The sequence below is a fragment of the Scedosporium apiospermum genome (assembly GCF_000732125.1).
Source record: "Scedosporium apiospermum strain IHEM 14462 chromosome Unknown SEQ_SAPIO_0110, whole genome shotgun sequence".
Classification (NCBI taxonomy): domain Eukaryota; kingdom Fungi; phylum Ascomycota; class Sordariomycetes; order Microascales; family Microascaceae; genus Scedosporium; species Scedosporium apiospermum.
The window spans coordinates 923,023-940,635 of record NW_015971811.1 but is presented as its reverse complement, the minus strand read 5'-3'; the positions used below and the strand labels follow the sequence as shown (position 1 = coordinate 940,635).

General features: G+C 52.1%; 2 protein-coding genes and 2 pseudogenes across 2 annotated transcripts; 2 read left to right on the top strand and 2 right to left on the bottom strand.

Annotated features, from left to right (window-relative positions):
* Positions 1 to 3,036: 3,036 nt before the first annotated feature.
* On the bottom strand, positions 3,037 to 4,370 carry SAPIO_CDS7209 (uncharacterized protein; the record flags this gene model as incomplete). Its single annotated transcript, XM_016789108.1, has 3 exons — positions 3,037 to 3,066; positions 3,459 to 3,935; positions 3,993 to 4,370. The coding sequence occupies 3 exons, from the start codon at positions 4,368 to 4,370 to the stop codon at positions 3,037 to 3,039; spliced, it is 885 nt and encodes a 294-aa protein (XP_016640935.1).
* Positions 4,371 to 6,766: 2,396 nt separating this feature from the next.
* SAPIO_CDS7208 lies at positions 6,767 to 7,930 on the top strand (annotated as a pseudogene; the record flags this gene model as incomplete).
* A 1,767-nt stretch (positions 7,931 to 9,697) lies between these two features.
* On the top strand, positions 9,698 to 11,362 carry SAPIO_CDS7207 (annotated as a pseudogene; the record flags this gene model as incomplete).
* Positions 11,363 to 12,490: 1,128 nt separating this feature from the next.
* Positions 12,491 to 15,707, bottom strand: SAPIO_CDS7206 (OPT oligopeptide transporter; the record flags this gene model as incomplete). Its single annotated transcript, XM_016789107.1, has 2 exons — positions 12,491 to 13,394; positions 13,480 to 15,707. The coding sequence occupies 2 exons, from the start codon at positions 15,705 to 15,707 to the stop codon at positions 12,491 to 12,493; spliced, it is 3,132 nt and encodes a 1,043-aa protein (XP_016640934.1).
* Positions 15,708 to 17,613: the final 1,906 nt, after the last annotated feature.

Genomic DNA, 17,613 nt, shown 5'->3' with positions numbered 1-17,613 from the left:
GGCGACTGCACTGATGAGCGTGGACGGAGACTACTGAGCTTTTCAGCACAAACGATGAGGCCGAGGGACTAGGATCTAGACAGCCGTGTATGTGCATTCTTTGCATTATTTTCGTTTGGCACACGTCAAGACGAGTGCCTGAGAAGCAGTCGTGTAAAGCCAGTGTCACAGAGACTTGGAGGACAATACCCACCTCATAAGAGAAGCACCTCCACTGGCCTACTTGTGACGGCAAAAAGTACCGTAATAGAGTTTGTGAGTCGTTGGGGGTACCACGGAATGACTGCATGCCAGATGACGCGCCTCGCTATGCATCTGGATTATCATCGGCGGCGAGGGTTTGCCACAGGACCCAGAGGGAGGAGATGAGATACTCAACGTCATACATATCAAGCTGCTGCGAACACTTTTCTCGGTAACTCTTTCGAATGCTGGCACCTCTCTAACTATATCGCGGAATCGATTGAGACGGTCGATCCCCTGTTCGGCAACCATGCGATTCAGTATGGGTAGGAATCACCTTTAATGAGGGTCGATAATTGCACGGTCTTGTTTCTGGGCTTGGGAGTATACTCCGCTGGAACAGATGGCCGGGCATTTACCGCCAGCCTGGTCCGCCCCTTGGCGTCGATCCTTTGACGTGCATCAGGTGGCGGGCGCGACCTGCTGAATCCCCTCACCAGGGTGGCAGAACCATAGATAGGTAAGGCCATCGATTGGCAGAGTGCTAGCCTTCATACATACAGTCCCAGTTCGGCGCATCCAAACCTTCAGCTGCGTCTCGATGCTGTGTTCTCAACCATTGCTTCATCCTCATCCTCAATAAGATCGAAATCCGTTCGCAGTTATCCAGGCCGTACAGGTATCGAAGCGTGAAGAAATGTCAGAAGAAGATGCGATGATTTATTCGCCAGGCGGCACGTATAATTGTTCAGAACGACCGCGCCAGATTCTGGCTAATGGCGATATTGGCGGCATCGGTGTATGAACATCTCCCGCCCACAAACGCTGCTTTCGTACTGACAATCGCTATCCAACTTAGGTAGCTTTGAGTTTCCAGCTTACGGCTTGGCTAGTCGTCGCTCTCCTTATTATCTACTACACGGCCGTGTACGATCCAGCATGGTTCTCATCAGTCACTCACCTCTCGGCACTGTCATTCTTGCGGAACTATCTACATAATCGACGAAAGGAACATATCTAGAGAGCAGCTTCGATGGGCATCATGCTAGCTCTGTCCTTTTCCGCCGCTTATCCGACGAGTCATTTCGACTGGGGTAGGACAAGTAAGCCCGCAGATTACGCTATATGTTCCTTCCGCCGTCATAGTCGGGAAACGTCCGCCACCGCTGCCTTCGAGTCTATGGTGATGACTGATATACTGCTTGCGTACGGTTACTTTATTCGGTTGTTGAAGATGATACCTCAAGGAGATCGCAAGACCCGAGCAGTCGCGGAGGGCTGGAGCAGGCCATTGAGAAATACTAATAATACCCGACCTCGTTCAGGAAGCTTCCTCCAAAGGTTGCGTTAGGCGATAAGTCGAAGCTCGGACTTCCAGGCGGTTTCCCAAGTGCTCTATGTTCACTTCAGTCTACTGACATCTTTCCTTGCGGAGGTAAGCATCGACTCCAAGCCCGGATCCCTTTGTCTCTACCTCGCTAGCGGCGCCTCGCTTACCCACGCCGGCGGCCAACTTAGCTGTACCACCGAAGCGAATGGTGGCCCGTATTTTGCTCGACCGAAAACGCTGGCAGAGTGTGCTAACGGAGAGCCTAGGTCTTTTGGATCACCATGTCTGTCGCGTGGGGAACTCGAAGATTTGTGACAGTGAGAAGCGAAGCTCAACGTCCAGTAGGCGAAGACACCTGGACGTTCGAACAAATTCTTCCGCTCATCATGTTAGCTGCGCCGATACTCACTTTCACTGAGCATATGACCAACGAGGAGGGTCCCGGAACAGCACCACAACCACACGACGGTACTTCAGAGCAAACTATTGATAAAAACGAGAATTATAATTAGGATACATGCTAAGGCAAAGAAGACTCTAGTGTTTGCCCTAGATGCCAACGGTTTCCGAGTTGGGCATGGCACGAACGATACTGGCATTTTGGGATTACTCCGGCACGCCACACCGAGCCTGTTGATCTCGATCAAATAAACTCGGCCACCTTTTACGGTCTCCTCGCCCTGGCAGCTTTGTTTTATGGGCAAATGGGCGAATTGGTTTTCTATAACGATCCACGTCATATCTCCAAGCTCGCGCAACTCGTCCTTTCCAAGTACCTCGTATTCACGTCGTATCTCCAAATGTTCTGGACCGCGGCGGCATCCCTGGTCCACCGGCTGGGCCTACCAAGCTTTACAACATCTTTTTCCCTTGTCATTGTTTTCCTCTCTACGCTCTCGGGAGCTATGCTTCATCACTTCGGGTGGGACTACAAAGGTTTCCTCGCAGAAAAAGAAGATGCCGATGTGTTGTTGGCCGATGCCGTCTTCGGAGCATTGATTATATGCCACTTTGCTTCTGCACTCTTCCTTTTGCGGTCTGGGTTTACGTCAAGGGAAAACCCGAGGACGTCCCTTCGATCCTACCCCACACTTGTTCCTTTCTTCGAGCATGTTAAAACGCGCAATAGGACTACTTGTGTGGACGACAGGCTTGGTCCTATGTGGCATTTTTTTTGGTCATCTTATGCGCGTGTGACAGGATGATCTACTGGGCAGTTACCATATACGCAAGCCCGGCGACCGCGGCAAGATTTTAATCCTTCAGGCGCTGTGGCTGCTTGCAGAGGTGGTCTTGGAAAAAGGTTCTTGCTCAAGACGCTGGGAGCGACGGTGGAGGGCGTGTTCATCTTGGCGTTGGCAGGGACGTTGGTTGGTGGTGTTATGCTATGCTAGCGGAAAGATCAAACCCGTGTGGTTACTTTACTTTGCGAAAGGCATGCTGACGTTTATCTCGATTACCAACATTACTTCCGGTATGTGGATCATGATGTGGCCGCTGGTAATTTTATCCTCAGGAGAGTCTTAGATATAGATGCGTGACACGGCTTCTAGCTGAGTGGAATTAGAATTTAGTGATGGTACCGTGAAACATCAATCTGATTCTTGCCCTAAGCTACCGTGTAATTGGCATTGCTCAGCACTCAGCAAGGGTGCAATGGTCTTTTCCTGTCTCTATGCCTTAACGTCACCCCTCAAGTACTGGGTTGATGGAATACATCCGCAAGTGGTAGCCAGTTCATCCTTAAACAGTCGTCTAATCTCTAGGAATCGGCTGGAAGCATGGGTTGAGAGGGATGCCACAGATTTCCCCTTCCTAGGCGCCATTAGACGGCACGAGATATATTTCCCCATGTTCATGCCAAGATCGCCATCCAGGCATATATCTCTATGCTTTGTATGGAAACCGGGCCAGACGTCCTCTCTATTACCCATTTCTACCTTACGTACAAGTCATTCCAGAACAAAATATCCCGTAGACGCTCCTCAGGCAAGTTAAGAGCAGCGTAATGTTCTCTTTTAACCCCTCTGATGTGTAGAGCGACAGCCTCCGCGGTTTTCCACCCAAAGAAGCCTGCCATTTCCCAATCGACTAGCCCAACAATCTTATCCTTATCTACAATGAGATTTGATTGCGAGACGTCGTTGTGCATAAAACCTACATCTGGATCGTCGGCATGCTCCGCGAAGATGATGTCCCGCTCAAGCTCCTGAATGCCTCGATTGCTGACAGGATCCGGGTCCGGGACAACATATGAGCGTCCAGGGTCAGAAGGCGGTGGGACGATGGTGTGAAGTTTCCGGAGGATGTCACGCGCCTGCTCTTTAAATGATTGTTTTTGTGGCTGCGAGAGATACCTCCATGCTACACACAAGGCCACGCCGGGGATCCTCTCCTGCACCAGAACGCTGCGGCCGTTAATCTGGGGAAAAGTCAGTTGAATTTCATTCTAGAGAGGGCTGAGGAGAAGATTATATACCTTCCCCGCGAAGTAGATGTCCGGTGTCCGAATGCTTCCAAGGACAGTTCGGGCAAGGGTGATCGCGGCCACCTCATTTGCATCCGCCAAAGTGTAGTCCCGTCCTGGCTCGTCCTTCAAATGCGATGACTTGACAATAACTCCGCCGAGGGCAAACACATCGCGGCCGCCTGTTTCATTCTCGTAAATGCGCTCCTCGGGCGTACATTTGCCAAGCACGGAAGTCCAGTAAGCAATAGCTTCTGGCGTTGTCGACTGGATGTATTGTGCATCTGGCTTAAAATCATTTGGGCGTGGGAGGTATCGCCCGAAATGAGGAATATCACCGTAGAGATCCGTAGAGGGGATTTTTGAAGGGTCTGCTTCGTAAGGATCCATTGCAGGTTGAGTTGAAAATGACGAGGCACGACCAGGACGCGGTGGCACTGGAGAGTTGGCTTGAGAACCGCGTTGTGGTGTTGGAAGTTGGAACGTCCCCTCTTTCGAGCTGGAACGCCAGACGCCCAGCATTTCATTATTAATAGTGAACTTCTTCAAATTCACTCCAACGAGGCTTGGGCAACCCCCACGCAACAACGCCTTTTTCTAGATGCAATGTTGTTGTTGCCTGGTTCGGAGGCAAGACTAGAAAGATGATAGGACGAGACACGATCCCAGGCCGCTCGCTCAGGGTCTCCTGGGAGGTGGCCGGGCCTCGCTGTCATCTGACGACTTGAACATAGCCTTGGGGTCGCGACCTGGTTAATGCGGCGGACTGCAAGGCGAACAAGTCTCATCACGCACGCAACCCGCCATCTCGCATCCCGTGGGGGAAAAAAATCATACAGTTTGCTCGATGGTGGCCTCGAGAGCCTACTCTCTGCGATCCGAAGTAGAACAATTAAGAACAGCATTGAGATTTCCCTCACCTCGTGGAGGCCGGTTGTGGTGACCTGGCAGACCAGAAGATGAGTAGCATCACGGTTATAAAAGGGGTCATATCATCCTACAATGCTTCAATCTAAACGCTGCTCTCCAACCCTCTCTCATACTCTCATCTTACAATCGCAACATCGACTTATCCAACTACCATCGAAAAATTCATCTGTCCCTCATTGCATCTATCCTTCAGCTCTACTTCGACAAAATGGCCCATCGATGTGAGGCTTGCGGTGGATGGATGAACACCACCAAGGGCGGCGTCCATGTCTGTCCTGGTGGCGGGACGAGGGCTCGCCCTGAAGTGCGAGATATGCAGTCTACGACTGAGGCCTGCGACGGTGTCCCGCAACTCGTGAACATTCATGAATAGACCATTCGCCGAGAAGGTGAGTACCCGCCGTGAAAGGATATGAGAGAATGAGAGTCCCGTCTTAGCTCTAACCACCCCTACAGTTTCATGGAGGAACGAGTTACGCCTGTGTTTTCTGCCCTTGGATCTACGGGTTTTGATGTGTGTGGCACGGAAAGAATATGTGGAGGATGATGCTTTGTTAGATAGTCAATATACCACTTGCTAAACAAACCTGTCTCTCCCAATGGGCAATTGCAATTTCATAATTTTCCGGGCTCGCCCGACAAGAGCTTCGAATGTATGTTGGAGCGGTTTGAGAGCTTCTTTTATTTTTGACTGCCTACTAGTCCTTACTTTGGAGACTATGGCGGACGGACCAAAAAAGGATTTGGGGGTGCAGAGGCACTATTTTTAGCACCATCCTTCGTTTCTACCACACTGGTTGGTTGTGCAGCCGATCAGCGCATTTACAACAGAAGAGTCGATACTAGGTGAGAACCAGAGACCAGAAACCTGGAGTTAGTGCATTGATAGACGGGATTGGTCTCCAATACCAGAAAGACTCTGAGCTTCGTCCATGTCCTGAAATCTTGCCTGCATGGGCGATCCACATATTATGACCGCGCATGTTCGCCAGGCTGTTTGCAGCACTTGTACTTCGCACATGTGGAAACAGAAGCTGGCAGCATCTCATCGTCAAGAGTCCCATCTTTCCTCCGATGTGAGGCCAAGGGGGGGAACCCAGGTTCTTGAGATACTGCAAGGAAATAGTCTTCGACGAACACATGTTGTTTCTAGCTAGGAAATAGGTCATTCGAGTTGGTGGAAGTGTGAGACAAATCTAACGAGGTTTCTATGTTAACTTCGTAGGCGTTGTCTTTAGTCTGATCCATCAACTTAGGAGGGTTGTGGAATGTAAACTGCAAATTGCAGACAACATCGAATTTGTTAACCCCGACAAGAAGCACCAATTGTGTTCTGGCGACATCTCCGACCACTGATGAGCTGCATCACCTTCTACCATGTCCGGCAACGATTTTTTTTTATCGCTTCGATAAATGTCTCTTTGACCTCATTTGCTTAACTTTCATGTTTGTCGGCAGGCATTGGATAACTGCTAACAAGTAACATGGAGCTGGGGAAAACACTGAAACTTGTTTGCTTTCTTCAACAAACGAGGCCGATTGCTTGTCCGCCGAGAATTCGGAAGGCTAAAACAGATTTAGATTTGAATCCGTGAACAATCACTTCGGTCTTGGCTCGGATAAACACTTCCAAGGGTGTCGAGAGGAGGACGCGCGATCGTGGTAGAAATGTCAATTTCAGACGGTTTGCTTGACGACCGGGCACCCCTGGGAGCCGAGGCCACGCGAGATGCTGGCGGCGCACAGTCCAATAGATGCGATCAATTCTGTGCAAGGTTTCGGGGGATTCCCTTCAATATTCGTGCAGACCCTCGCTCGAGTATTGAAGAGCAACTCTCCAGTTTCTCTTCGCAACCATGAAGAACACAAATGTCAATATCAAGGCGGCGGGCCATCCACGGCCGTTGCGCGGCGTATGGGAGCCAGATCCCAAGCCTGGGCCCAGTGTAATGGACAGAATCTTGTCAGTTTACACGCGTGCGAGAAAGCGACTGTCCAAGCCAACATCGCCGGTCCCAAGCCAAGATGCAAGCCGACCAACTGCTCCCCAACGTAGCCGCCTATGTGCTCTTCCAGACGAAGTGGTCTTGCAAATCATGCAATACCTCGACGGCATCTCTCTGCTCTGTCTGAGGCGCACCTGCCGACTCCATATGCGCCTGTTTGGAGACAAGTCGTTTACGGCTTGGCATGGCCTCCCCGAAAAGACCGGGCCATGGCAATCCGAGAACTCGCGAGCGCTCACTGACGTGGCGGACCACAAGAGGTTTCTCGCCCTTATCAACAGAGACCGATTCTGTTCCGAGTGCGCCAAAAACCTCGCCGGTCCCAAGAGAGAAGCGTACAATTCCTGGGCCTACGAATTCCTCCACTGTCGCGGGTGTCTAGCCGACCATCGCGCATACGCTTTCTCACCAGAGCAGCGACGTTTACCCCCTCACCATCGAATATGCATGGCTCGTGAAGGCTACGGACGAACATGTCCGCATCAGCGTTTCAAATGGGAACGAATCGAGCGGCGCGCACTGAAGAATTTCGAAATAAAATTTCGAGAGGAGCCCATGTACACTTGCCGAGTCTCGGGCTGCAAGGCCTTGATTACAGCCCACTACATGGGGACTGAAATCTGCGTTTCGATTTCTACACATCTCCGTTCGCGTGGATCCGAGAAAGACCACGACGGCCGGAGAATAGGCTGGCTTGCGGAACCCTTTGAAGTGGAGTTCGACAACTCCAGAAGAGCTTATTTCTTCAGGGGGCGTCCGCGGGGTCCTCTCAAGGATACCCTCGTCCCCAGCGCTAGCTGGTATCACTGTCTCGAGCCGACCTCGACCGGTTTGCTTGCGGATGTCGATAGCTACGGGATTACGTGGTGCAAGGATTGGACGTGCCCGAATTACTATCTCCGCCATGAACCGCCCGGGGATTTGGACATCTCTCGGCCTTGTGGGGATAGGTGCCCGTGGAGAAGGAAGAGGGGTTTTGATGCTATGGCCGAGGATCAGATGAAATGGACGTGACGGAGTCTGAAAGAAAGGAAAGAGAAAAGGGCGGCTTATAACACGTTTCGGGCGGAGGAATGAATTTGGGTTGGATGTGGACGCGCAGGCACTTTGCTTTCCTGATGGCGAACACCTGCCGCCTTTGGATGTGTGAGAGATTTAGGTCTCTTTGCTATATTACATGTACTTGTCGACCGGACGTGGTGAAGCGGGAAAAGACGGGTTTCCTTGGTATCCGCGTTAAAACGAAAGAGAAAGGCAACTGCAGCCGCACTTTTACCATTAGAGACTTGTCCAAAGTAGTTGGAAATCGCAACCTTTGGTCAGTTCCTCTAAATCTATCAGGGGAAATTTGGGTTTATCAGCTTGAGAGAGTGCAGTCCAAGGTCAAGGCGGACTCTTTCAGCAAAATTGCTTCATTCTATAGTCGGATATGACTCTACTATACCTCGTAAATGATAGGAGATGGCGCTTAAGCTTGCAAAGAGGACGGGTGACACTTAGAGGGATCTGGAAAGAACAGCTTTGATGCAGAAGCAAATCATCAGAGGCCAGAGGGTGGCAGAGGCTGCCGTCCTGGCGGGTCTGCAGCTGGTTGATGTTCCATCACCTTCACCAGCCGCTTGGCATGACAGGCGGATAGTCGGGCTCCCCCCTTGAAAGTGCCGTACTGGGTCAAGGTGAAAAAAATAGGGCCCTTCTAACTGGCCAATCTGGAGTTGCATTCAGAAGTGAGAGCAGGGGGCTTATCATTCCTCCGTGGCGTCCACGACTGCGAGCTTCGTATCTCGTCATACAACTCTGCTCCATCAGTGTCATTTTCTCTCTGCGGTTTGTTCTGATGCCATATTAAAGCACGCGGGAAGTACCTGATCCGAATTGTACGAAGTATTGATCGATTCCCGCCTGCGAAGTACAATTTGCATGTCGCGTCCAATTGTACCGTCGATTGCGGGTCCTTTTAAGATGCAGAAGGTACCCAGTACTTAGCACAGTACAACAAATAGTAGGTACTCCACACATGCGGAGTTGTATTTTACCGGCCGAGAAAAGGGCCAGTGACTTGGCTTTCCTAAGTGGTGATAGCCTGCACCTTAATCGATTCCATGAGCACGCGAGGAGCTGGGATTTTGATGGGTCAAGAAACCAAGAAAAGGCGAAAAAGGACAATCCTGCATCCAAAGTGGGAAGGGGAAAAAATAAGAAAATCCGAGAAAAACTTCGGGAACACGGTCAGATCCAATGTCCTGATAAAAGCCTCCCCTCCATTATCCTCCATTTTTATCCTCCGTCCTCTTCCCCCACAATCATCGTGTCTTGTATTGTGTATTGTGTGACACCTTCGTTTCGACGACAAGCCTAGAAAATCTTTTTTCCTTTTCCCTTTTCTTTTCCCCCTTTCTTCCTTCTTTAAACCCCTGTCGTCTTGGATTTGGCCCTATCTGATCGGCCTCGTCTTTCCGCGATTGACGCCGTCCGTCCCGACTGCTTCAACTTCGTCATGATACTAAAGTAGTCTCTTACCTCCTCGACTCACGATCCAGAACGACCCTTAATTCCATTGCTCTCTTTGCTTTTTACTTGCTCTGCTTATGCTTCTTATTCTTTCGCTTTAACCATTGCTCGATGAAATTGTTATAATCCGACACCCACGCTCGCTAGCTTTCAACCCTCTTCTCTTCCTCCTCCTTGGGCTCTCCTCCTTTTTATCTTACAGCTTTTATTTTATTTTTATTTTTATTTTTTTTTATTCCTAATAGACACCTCTCTCCTGTGTCGTGCGCCATGTCCAAACCCTTGATCACATTCCCGCCAGCCCTGGCGGCCTTCTTCTCCCGCGCGACTCCACGACGCATCCGCCCCGTCCATGCCGTCCTCGCAATCATCATCCTCGTCGTTTTCTTCCTCACCCGAACCTCCCCCGAGACGAATCCCCTCCCAAGCATATACGACTATACCGACAACAGGCCGCCACGGCCCATCACAGACATTTTCCTCTCCCGGACCTCAGCGGAGGCCACCTGGCTCGACGAGCTCGTCGACCGACATGCCATCCCCAAGGATGTCCGATACTACTCGGTGCGGATAAAACCGCATCTCAACGATTCGAGGCCTACCATGACCGACGTCGAGGCGAACTTCATGCACAATGGCTTCCGGGGCGTCCGGACCGACTCGTACAACCTCCGGTTGAATGCTGAGCATACTGTCCAAGTCCCCATCGCCAAGGGCACGAAGCAGGTTGATGTGGACGCTTCAAATCTCCTGTTTGGCATTTCGTCTTCGTATGATAGGATCATCCGCCAGGACGACGCTCTTATTCTCGACTGGACGAGGTGGCTCACCGACGGCAAGGGGAGCAGTAATGGAGCCTCGCTCGTCCTGACTTTGCGTCTCGGTACCGATCATGAGGTTAGGACCATCAAGCGGAAGCTCGAGGACGTAGGCATCGACGCCATAGTGACTTCGGATGATGCCGCCGACAGCCCGACTAGGTACTTTGACCTCATCGAACACCTCGCCATCCGCGAGTCGGCAAAGGGCTTCGAGAACTCCGGCGAGAAACGCTATCTCGCCGTCGTCGATGACGACATCTTCTTCCCTGACATGTCTCAGCTAGTCGAGCGCCTGAAAAAGTACAACCACGAGGAAGAGCACTACATCGGTCTCCCCAGCGAGCGAGCCGATTGGGTAGCCGACCCGGACGAGACGGTGACGTACGGCGGAGGCGCCATTTTCCTCACCCCTCCGGCGGCGACCAAGATCGCGCAGCTCCCGTGCCTGAGGGCCCAGGACACCAAGGATCCCCTGCAGGGCTACGTCAGCCAATGGGACCACCTAGTCTACGACTGCGTTTCCAACTACACCAAGCTCACCATGCACGTCCTCCCGAGCTTCTACCTCCCCTCCGACGAAATCTTCGGCCACTACTTCTTCAACTACGATCTCGGCATTGCCCCGCTCACCCTCCATCGCCCCCGCAACCGCCACCTCCTCGACCCTGGCAAGGCCACCGCGCTCCATCCCCACCTCAACCCGTCCACCTTCCTCCAGCGCTACCGCTTCGCAGACGACTGGGTCCTCGTCAACGGGTATACACTCTCGCATTATCCGGATGGTCAGGACACCGCCTTCCTCGGAAGCGACGCCGTGTCATCCCCCGATTTCGAGGCCCGCGCCGCCGCTACCTTGCCCCTGAACACGAACCTCGCTGTGGATGATGAGGGCCGCGATCCCCGCGAGTGGAGCGTCACTACGTGGGCTGGGAGCAGGCGCGTTTGGAAATTCGCCGACGCGAGGACGGATCCTGCGACGGGTGAGGTGTGGCAGGCTTACGTCCGGAGACGTGGTGACCCCGGCGTGTACACCGATGGGAGGAGAAACGAGGACAAGGCTGGCTCCGATTACGTTGTCGTCTTGATCTGGGAAGCTCTTCCTGGCGAGAATTAAACGGTTTTTGAACGAAAAGCGAAAGGACCTCTTTTTTTTTTTTTTTTTTTTTTTTTTTACTATTTTTTCTTAATTTTTTACGGCGGAGGGTTTATCACTGTCTTCCATCTTCGAGTATATATAGCCTTTTCTTGTTTTTTGGTCGTCTCGCAAAGTCATACGGGGAGTAAGCGTAGACTGATTTTGTTTTACTCTGGGAAATGCGTTTCATGTACAAGTCTGGGTGTGTTGGAGTTTTGTCTTTTTTCTCTCTCATCTTGATGGTTTATAGCTGTATCAAAATAGCTACACTTATTTCTCATACATTTGTTCCTCCTCTAGATGAGAGACATTTTTTTTTTTTTTTTTAAGATAATGACAATCTCAAAACATTTTCATGAATCCTCTTCAGGTCCGGAATAGGAATTTCGTCACACTACTCACCCTGTGGTTTTGTCTTACATGCCGGATACAAGTCTCGGTTCCCGATCAAGGATATAAGACATCGAGATGGCATCCTGCAAGATGCAGTCAGACAGTCTTACGAATGTCAGGTTCACCGCGAGGCTCAGCGTAAGATCTTACAGGACATCTCGTCATCCTTTCGCTCCGGCGGAGCACTGAACACGGGATTGGTGGAAAGGCAAGACAATACGCCTTGGTATACGTAGTCTATTTACATGCGTAGTTGCGGGGAGGAAGCAAAATAAGGACAATATTCCATCCATCTCCCAAATATACGGCCCAATAAGGGCGACGCCCATGCCAGATGCTAGCAAAATGTAGCCAAGTCATTATCAACCGTATCCTGACCCTAACGCTAACCAAGGAGGGAACCTCCCTCATCAATAGTACCTCCCATGCAAAAATAACCACCCGCTAAATATCCTGTGGAGTTCTATGTCTGGTGAATGTGAATGTGAATAATGATGATGCTAAAGCGAGTGTGCCCTCGCAAGTGCTCATGTGAGGAAGAAATTGGGGACGGGCTTCCTTCTGTCCCCAATCCTGCGAATCATTTGTAGGTCAGCCAGCAGTGGCTCTCTGCCAGACTTCATCGGATTGAAGTCCAGGCGAGGGCGACTTTACACGCCGCCACCGTAGAATACGTAAGGAGAAATATACACAAGAGGTGTATAGCTATCTGGATTACCATGTATCGGGACCAAACCTCCCTCCTTCAGGAACGTCCTGGTAAGGGCAGGCCCTCCAGTCACATCCCTGCTTATACACCTCGGTGCCCCACCACTTAAATCCCTTCGTCCACCCGGGATAGATAAACCCGAAGAAGACGACTACAATGCCGAACGCCAGACCCGAGTCGAGCGCGGCGCTCAGTGTCATAGTATACTTCGACCACCAGGCGTTCGCGCGCCTCTTGATGAGGTAGTTGAAGACGAAGCAGACGAGGGCCCACACGGAAAAGTTGAGGCCCGTGGCGGGTGGGATCCAGCTCATGGTTCCGAAGATGACGGGGAAGTTAACCTTCCTCAGGATGCTGTGTTTCTTGTTCCGGCTATAAAGCCAGAGCGGGATGGGGAGGATGGCGCCGATCAGGAAGAACCAGACCAGCGACCTGTACAGGGCGTTGGGGCCAAAGAACTCCCCCGGCCCAACGACGCCCCAGAGGATGGAGCCGTTGAAGTGGACCCTGGCTAGGGGGCACGTGAACCCGTTGATGGCTTCCGGCGTGCAGAGGCCGTGGACGTTGGCGAACATCCAGTTTAAGACGCCGATCTGGGTGAACGACGAGACTAGCGTGGCCACCATCTGGACCATGAAGAGGATTCGGGGCGGGATCTTCATGTAGTGGCCGAGTTTTAGATCGGAGGCGAACTTGATACCCTGCGCGGATGAGATGTATCCGTAGGTTACGAAGACCATGTTGGCGATGGGTCGACCGGGGAAAACGCTTCCGCAGACCAGCTGGCAGATTAGGTAAATGCTGCTATGTTGGTTCGTGACGGCCATGATGATGCCGTTCGGGATGAAGAAGATGGCGCAAATGCCGAGCGCTAGGAGCAATCCATACCACGGCAGATGAATAGGGTAACTAGCCGTATGAGAGTCAGACATGGTCAAATAATTGGTAGTCACACACGGCTGCTATGCAAGATAACGGGAAGCACAAGACTCACTATTCGACGATAAAGATGCCAATAGCCGTCATGGACGCAAACGTCATGAGGTACCAGCTAAGTGGCGCATCTTTGTACCTCTTCATCAACCGATTATGCACGTCCTCCTTGCCGAGCATACCCTCGAAAGTCCCCGTCGTAGTTCTCGAAAGCCCCTCGCGAGGCGTAGCACTCCCAGACCCTCCAGAAATATTATCGGTTGAGCCGGGGATAGGTTGGTACACAGGCTTGTCGCCTTCCTTGGCTTCTTTAAGGGCATTCTTCCACGTCATCCACATATCCTTGCCATACCAGCAAAATGTGTGCGTCAAGAGAGCCGCAAGGCCGGCAAACTGGACACCATAGCTCAAAACATAGGTGATGGGGAGGAATACCCGACTGTAATTGCTGTACGCCTCACGGTCAAAGAGGAAATCCGGCGTCAAAATTTTCGTGACGTCGTAGATCTTGCCCTTGTTGTCAAAGACGGAGGCGGAGAGGATGGGCATGTATGAGGAAAAATAGACGTTGCTGTAGTATGCCAGTGGAGCGATAATCCACATAACGATCGCCAAGCCACCCACGACGTTCACCGCAGCCCAGAAGGGAACGAGCAAAGGGGAGCCGATATAAGTGACCTGAGCCCAGTCGAATGTCACGGGGAACAGGCCCAAGCCGGAAACGACGCCGAAAAGGTTGGCGACGACCACGTTGTCGGGCGCGAACCACGTGAGAACATTAAAGTAGCTCAGAGCTGGAAATAGGAGCCCCGGTAAGAAATAGAAGAGGAAAGCAGAGAGCCACACGACTAGAAAGAACTGCCACCGGCTTATCGTCCATCCGTTAGCTGGCTTATTGTCCTCTTTATGGAGAGTTGAAAACATGGCCGCCGACATGAGCGTCGCGGGCCAGATCATTCCGCTGGGTCGGACGAGGAAGCGTCTCGTTATGCCGGCAAAGGTGTAGCCTAGCATCTGGGTCGATATAATTAGGAGCAGCTGATACATGATCGTTACGTCCTGCCCATAGAACTTATGCTGCTCGACGATGACATCCGTAGCGAAAGCGAAGCCGAATGCGACATTGCTACTGACGTATACGCAGGTGTGCTCCTTCTCGTTCCAACGGCCTTGGGCGAGCCATAACCGCAACCTTTCCCATCTCGATCGATTCCTATGGCTGATATCCTCGGGAGAGTTCAATATGCTGCCCCGCCGTACTCCGTCCACGAACTCATCGACGGGGTCACCATCTCGTTTCAGGAGATAATCCCATATATGACCTAGGGGGTGTACTAATAATAAAGCAATAACTGGGGTTATAGCAACGCTTGGGTATCTGAGGGAGAAGAAGAGATTTGTAGAGGATCCGAGGAAAGAGAATAGGATGGAGAGGGCCCACATCCTAGGGGTATTTATGGACAAAGTAGTATTGTCTATGGGCGAAACAGAGGCGCGCACGGCATCGTGGGAGGAGTTATCGATCGGATTCAGGTCTTCGTCTTCCTCTTCATTCTCAATGGTGCCATCCAACTCCTCCATTTCACTACCGGTCTCGGCATAGGAGGTATTCGCAGCGCTGCTGCCGTACGTCGACTTAGCATCCTCGAGAATGCCCGTGGAGACAGCTGCATCGGGGACGGCGAATCGGCCGTCCATGCCCGTAACTAGAACTGCACTGTCCAGTGCGCGGGATAGTGGAGGCGAGCCTTGTGGCGGCCCAGATAGCGACGGACGTCGTGCGAGTGTAGTACCGTTCTCGGAGACGTTGTTAAGGGCATGGGAGTTAGCGGCTTCCGCATCACTGCCCATGGGCGAAATCTCTCGACTCGGACTCGGCACTACCGACCCGTACGAGATGGGGTGCGGCTGGCCGGACCGGAGGAAGGGGGACCGGAGAGGCATCGGTAGGTCGGGTCTCGCGGAAACGTTTGAGGGACTGTCGCAACTGAGGGAGAGGCTCGGGGTGTATAGCTCATGGTTGGTGCAGGAGGAGCTCTGGGAGTCGTAGGGGTCGGCGACGGCGAGGGCGGCGTCCTCGGGGAATAGGTCGTTGTTAAGGGAGGGCGGATGGGGCTGATCGGAGGAGGACCCTGCCTGAGGGTCTGGGACTCGAACGGAAACGGAGGAGCTGCCTCGTGTTAAGGGCTGCAGAGGAACATCGCCTTGACTGGGAGAGAAGTGAGAAGAGTCACCGGAATCCGGTTGATCGGGACTGCTACCTTGTTCCCTCCTCCGGCCGGAAGACATGGTGCCAATAACGAGCGAGCCCCTGGTAGCAGGTCGGGGGGTGAGGGGGGTGTGTGCAGGGCACAACTCGAAGCCTCGGGTGGACTGGGAGAAGCTGTCCGTGGCGTGTGTGGAGGGTGCTGAATGCACCTCACGGCGGCGTGGGTAAGTGGGCGAGTTTGGTGTGGGGGGTCCCCAGTAAGAATGTCAGATTGTGCGGCGGGCTGCGCAGGCGGTGACTGGACTGGGCATCAGGCAGGCACCCTTAATCAACAGGCCAGGTCCATCCATGTCCCATAGCCGTCGCTTGTTTCGGCAATCCAAGCAACAAGACGATCCATTCAGAATCCGGTCATGTCATCTGCAGCTTAGCCCCTCCCGCGAAGCGCGCAGGACGGAGATGAGGCGTGGAGAAACTTGTAATAATAATACGTGCGGGAAAAGGGACGTGGTTGCAAGTAGTACGACGTTGGGGGGTGTATAGAAGAGGGGCCAAGTGAGGGCCCAGTTGATGAACAGAGATTTTTCTTGCGCCGTGGCCGGAAATACTTCGTCAATGGAGTGGAGACTTTGGCCGTTGACAACTTGGATTGGTGCTAACAAACAAAACGCGGCTGCGGATCGGCTCGATGTGGATTGCTACAGTTAGGGACAGCCCCGGATGGGGCAGGTGACAATATAAGACGGGTACACTGAGCCAAGAAGCAAGAGATTGACTTGATGCCTGCAACAAACAAGGATCAAAGACGGGTTGGGGTGCCGAAGCAGGAAGTCTGAACCACAGGCAATAATATTCGTGCTTCGTAATTACGAAGTAGCGCAGTGTCATATAGTGTATGAGTACTTCGGACTAAGAGAAACGAATGCGTGCGAAGTACGGAGTAATATGGACTGGGCAGTGAGTGGTAACGGATGTGGATTGTGGATGTGGTGATCAAGGGATCAAGTGTAGGATTTGAGATTGATAGCCCCGGTTATTTGCCAGAGGATCAATTGGACAGGGCATCCATGGTTGAATCAGGACCCCAGAGTCTCCAAGACGCCAACATCATGGGATGCAACAGCTCAGTAGTAGCGGGACAGCACGGGCTTGGCAGCGGGCGGAAACAATCCCTGCTAGAATTGATCCGAGACCACTCCATGCCAGCACGGTCTTTCGAGCATCGATCAATTTAGTGTCAGTGTTGTTCAGAGCATGGGGTTGCGAAGGGATCATGAGGGGCAGTAATGAGCATTGAGGTTAGCAGGTGAAGTCATGGCGGTGCTTGAGGTCTCAGTTTTGGTGCTGTCTTCCAACGTATCAAGGTAAGTACTTTTATCATCGATGCTGTGATTGACCAATGTTCACGCCCGGTACTTGATGTTCTAGATGAAGCACCGAGTAGGCCCCCGTCACTGATGTGCATTGCTGGCTATCAATCAATCAATCAATCAATCAATCAATCAATCAATCATCGATTGATATTGGAATCAATGAGGTCTGCGCTTCGACTTGGTGCTTGGAGGAATTTTGCCTGGGATTATGGTGCCCCACAGCAACCAAGACGGGATCTCGCTGGCAATGCTGATCACCCGAGGTCTCATCACATCCAAGGGACTGCGAAGTATTCAACATCAAGTTGCTTTATGCTCAGAAAAGTAGATGTACAAGGATACAACTCGAACGTTGATTTCTATGGTGTTCACAAAGTACCCAACACCTCGCACTTCGCCTGTATCCCTAATCAAATGCGGATAGGATCATACCTAGACGAGGGAGTGTCCAGCAGTAATGTCCTTGCACTCCTCCTGCAACGCAGAAGGCATACCGAGGGAGTCACCGGCCAGGAAATGCGCAGGACGCTGGCCGACCTGACCGCATACTCCCAAACGCATGTAAACCATCAATGCTTGCAGCAGGGTCTAGCCCGAGCCCGGTATGGAATCC